The 4610-nt window shown below is 33.7% G+C and overlaps 1 protein-coding gene across 4 annotated transcripts; it reads left to right on the top strand.

Annotated features, from left to right (window-relative positions):
• Positions 1-2382: 2382 nt before the first annotated feature.
• LOC111895910 (F-box/LRR-repeat protein At3g48880) lies at positions 2383-4048 on the top strand. 4 transcript variants are annotated; one of them, XM_023891958.3, is made up of 4 exons: positions 2383-2523; positions 2629-2705; positions 3029-3420; positions 3520-4048. In XM_023891958.3, the coding sequence occupies exons 3-4, from the start codon at positions 3029-3031 to the stop codon at positions 3935-3937; spliced, it is 810 nt and encodes a 269-aa protein (XP_023747726.1). In that variant the 5' UTR covers positions 2383-2523; positions 2629-2705; the 3' UTR covers positions 3938-4048. The 4 variants fall into 4 exon arrangements, with proteins under 4 accessions (XP_023747726.1, XP_023747724.1, XP_023747725.1 ...); XM_023891956.3 differs by having other exon boundaries at positions 2629-2777; XM_023891957.3 differs by lacking the exon at positions 2629-2705.
• The last annotated feature ends 562 nt before the right edge of the window (positions 4049-4610 follow it).

Below are 4610 nucleotides of genomic sequence, written 5' to 3'. Positions count from 1 at the left end.
TGTGTGAGGGAGGTGATCGGAATGAAGAAACGATTGACATTGCATTTAGGCATAATGTATAAAATGACGAAAATACCCCTCATGTGCGAAGCATGTGGGGGGACTTAACGTTTGGAATTGAGGACTAACAGAACCAGGGACTAGGGTGGAGATGGTCCGAGTGCAAAACAAAACATAGGGACCAAACGTGCAACTTTAGCCAAACCACAGGGACTATTTCAGTAATTTGTTCTTTAAAAAAATGAGTTAGATTTTGGTTTTCATGTAATAAAAAAGAATTGGATCAACAATAAGTTTGAAACGAATTAGATCCAATGAGACAAATCGATCAAAAATGAAAAATACAAAACACGAATCGAAATCGTGGATGTTTTGGAATCCATTTGAGAATTTGTGATACCTTTTTGACGATCCGAGTTCCATTTGCAACGAACGAATCAAATTTTGAAGATCTTGGTTCTTGTGTTGGAACGAGAAAATCTCAGATTTGAATATTGTACCACCCACGATGCTTGTTGTACAACTCGTTCTTCGTGTTCTTCAACGATTTAAGAACATCTTCATAAGAACGATCAACACTTTATGTTTACCCACGTATGTACCCAAATGGTTAATGTCACTGTCACTAGCCAATGCAAACAACCCAAAGTCTAAATTAGAAAAAGGGTCTTTTGACGTGGTAATAAAGCAACTTACCCTCCTCAACATAGCCTAGGGTCTCCATCATCTCATCAATATCATGTACACAAAACTCATCAATGTCCAATAGATCAATGTATCTTTCTTTGCCCTTGACGTACCTCCTTCCAGGAAACTTCGTAAACTTTCCACCATAGAATAATCTGATGGAGAAGATAGTTAAATGACCAGCTGTAAAAGAGAAAGCTTCAACTTATTAACTTGAAACTTGTAAGTGACAAATTTAACTTTTGAAAACAAGGGGTTACCGTAATGTTTTTCAACGTCTATTTCTTCTATGTTTTCTCTAATCCTCCAACCCACCATTTTTGCTTCGATGATTCTTGCAAAATTTTGAGGAGTTAGGGTTTCTACTCGATTTTGATGAGTTACAGATTAAGTGACAGAGAGAGAGAGAGAGAGAGAGAGAGAGAGAGTGTGTGTGTGTGTGTGAGGGAGGTGATCGGAATGAAGAAACGATTGACATTGCATTTAGGCATAATGTATAAAATGACGAAAATACCCCTCATGTGCGAAGCATGTGGGGGGACTTAACGTTTGGAATTGAGGACTAACAGAACCAGGGACTAGGGTGGAGATGGTCCGAGTGCAAAACAAAACATAGGGACCAAACGTGCAACTTTAGCCAAACCACAGGGACTATTTCAGTAATTTGTTCTTTAAAAAAATGAGTTAGATTTTGGTTTTCATGTAATAAAAAAGAATTGGATCAACAATAAGTTTGAAACGAATTAGATCCAATGAGACAAATCGATCAAAAATGAAAAATACAAAACACGAATCGAAATCGTGGATGTTTTGGAATCCATTTGAGAATTTGTGATACTTTTTTGACGATCCGAGTTCCATTTGCAACGAACGAATCAAATTTTGAAGATCTTGGTTCTTGTGTTGGAACGAGAAAATCTCAGATTTGAATATTGTACCACCCACGATGCTTGTTGTACAACTCGTTCTTCGTGTTCTTCAACGATTTAAGAACATCTTCATAAGAACGATCAACACTTTTGAGTTTTGACTTCGAATTCAATGCAATATTTGAAGATTGTTGCTTTGGAACCCAAATTTGCTTTTTGTATTTCGATTTCACAACAATATTTGACGATTTTTGTGAATAAATCCGTTTGTTCTTCTGCTTAATCTTCTTCTTCTTTTTCTTTCTTATATTTTTGCATCTTGATGATTTGATTTCAAGAACACTTTCATTCTTGACAACTTCAACTTGACAAGTTTAAATCAAATCTTTTGAAGTTTGATATCTGTGAATTTCTTGGATTAACGACTTTCAATAACGAATCATTTCTTCAAATGAATCACAAGACCACAAAATAATGTTTTAATTAAATATTTGTTTTTACAAATATTAAAATATAAATCGAAAAAAGTAAAAGTAAAAAAAAAAAGTAATAATAATAAATGATGATGTAAAAATTAAAAGATAGTTATTATATGTTTTTATTTCTCTAATTGATATTATAACATTATATAACATACAAACTACACATTTTTGGTATGAACCAACCTAAACTATTTTACTGTGATTAGATTTTACTTTAGCGGCCGGAGTCAACGGCCACATAGATTATTAGTTCAAAGGTCAAATATGGAGGCTAAGTTCGAACCCGATATATGAGCATGGCGCCACTATATATTAATACATTTCTGCCATTAAATAATGATCCATCGTCCTTAAAACATATCTTCCACAATATGTTAATAAATGTTTGTCTTTATAACACATATCTTACATTATATATATTAACTCTTATCAGCCATTATATACTAACATAGTGCGCCATTTTCCATCCTGGTCGGAATTCTTTGGTATTATTTCTGAGCCATATCAACTCCATTTGTTGTCTATATTCTTCCGTTAAGCATCTATCGATTGGTTTTCATTCTTTAATTTCCAATTTTATACTGTTTCAGTTGATTCTTTTATGCTCCTTCATCTCCTATAACATGATTTTGTTCAACTAAAGCATGTTGCTTAGATTGCGAGAAAGGTGATCAGCATTATTCTCATGGTCAAATAAAAAATTGAAAAAGGAAAGTAGTTGATGATTATGAGCTTACAAGTGGGTTTCCCTGAACCAATAATTTCATTTACCTTTAACTTTTTAGTTTAATTTTCATATTATATAATTGTCCCGATATGATTTGAGTTATCTAACAAAATTACAATAATATACACTTTTACATTACGACAAATACACAATACTGTACATTGAATATTTTATTTGGTTTTAATTATTATATTCATAATTAGAGTTAGAAAAATAAAATATGGTTTACATCTAATATATTTTGATTCTTTGGTTTTTCGAAGATGGAACAAAGAGATTGGAACGAGCTGCCAGTTCACTGTCTGGTTGAGGTTTTTGGAAGAGTCGGAATTGAATCACTTGTAGAGACTTGTCCTTTTGTCTGCAAGTCTTGGTATGATGCTACATTCTATCCTCAATGTTGGGAACAACTCGTCTTTACTAAATCTCCTTGTTTACGAAGTTCCAAACATCCGATTCCAAGATTGGAATTAGACAAGGATTCATGGTCTGATTGTTGCCTTGTGGTGCCACATGATCAAACCAAATATGCAGATGAGTCTTTTGAAAAGTTCGTTAAATTTGCCATCGGGCGTAGCCATGGACTTGTAACTGCGATTGTCTTTCACCCTAAATCGCTTCTTAAAGAAGGCCAAATTGCATGGATCGCTCAACGGTAAGTTTACACATGTGTGAAATCACAAAATCGGTATCGTTTTTCACCTTTAAATCATGTCCTCCAAATTACTATTGTTTTTTCTTTTCTGATATGTAGATGCCCCTGTTTAAAGCTTTTGGTTTTACCGAGCTATTTGAGCTATGTGATTAACTTTGAAGTATCAAACTCTATCTGCAACTGGAAAGATTTAGAGGCTTTACAAATTGCGTCCTTGATCGGATTGAAGAAAACCATTGCCAACATTAGTAAGCACTGTCGAAAGTTCAATCATTTAAGTATTTATGTTCCTTTGTTGGATGAAGATGTGGCTTTAGCCATAGCGTCTCAGCTGCCACACCTTAAGACTCTAGATTTAAGGTTCTCAGTCATTGAAAGGAACGCTCTAATCATGATCCTAAAAGGGTGCCAGGAACTTGAGCAACTCGACGTTAGCAAGTTTAAAGGCGTGGCAGGCGACCATGAGATACAGGAACTTGCAAGTCGTATTTGTGTATTTAAACACGAAGGATCTTGAGGTTCTTATTGTCAACAATAAAACAATTGTCGTAATTGTAGTTTAGTTTGTATTGTATATGCATGACTTCAATATGGAGCTGGAATCGAATATAAGCCTTAATTAGTGTGACGAGATGTATCTATAAAAAAATAAAACTTTTGGTATGTATAATCATTCATGTTACTTTATAAGTTCAAGGAGCTTGCGTAACCACCGTCATTGATCCGCTGTTGGCTATTTCTTACAAGGGCCGATCCTTAAAATTTAATATTTTCAAAGGCCACGAAAAAAAAAATGACCCTTATCTTTATTATATTTTTTTATTTTTATTTAAAAATAAAAAAATATAATAAAGATAAGGGTCATTTTTTTTCGTGGGCCTTTGAAAATATTAAATTTTAAGGACCGGCCCTTGTAAGAAATAGCCAACAGCGGATCAATGACGGTGGTTACGCAAGCTCCTTGTACATATGATTTTAATTAAAATGGTTTTAAGCATGTTCAAAGTTATAATATCATATATTAAAGATAACTAATTAAATTATTAGCTTTTTATATAAATTATCTCGAATTAATGGTAGCTGTGCATAATCGCTTTTTGTATATTATGTAAAAATGATTGATATGGAAATTACAAGTATAGCCGACCTTTGATTTTGTTTCAGAGGAGGGAGTGTACCTCCAAAACCAC

This window comes from Lactuca sativa, chromosome 6, assembly GCF_002870075.4.
Source record: "Lactuca sativa cultivar Salinas chromosome 6, Lsat_Salinas_v11, whole genome shotgun sequence".
NCBI classification, from domain to species: domain Eukaryota; kingdom Viridiplantae; phylum Streptophyta; class Magnoliopsida; order Asterales; family Asteraceae; genus Lactuca; species Lactuca sativa.
The sequence above is the reverse complement of the archived record's forward strand: the minus strand, read 5'-3'. Positions and strand labels throughout refer to the sequence as shown.

Excerpts from the sequence above, each read along its gene's own strand:
- LOC111895910 (XM_023891956.3), top strand. Across the intron at positions 3,421-3,519 it reads ATTGCATGGATCGCTCAACG|ATGCCCCTGTTTAAAGCTTT; the intron begins GTAAGTTTACAC and ends TCTGATATGTAG.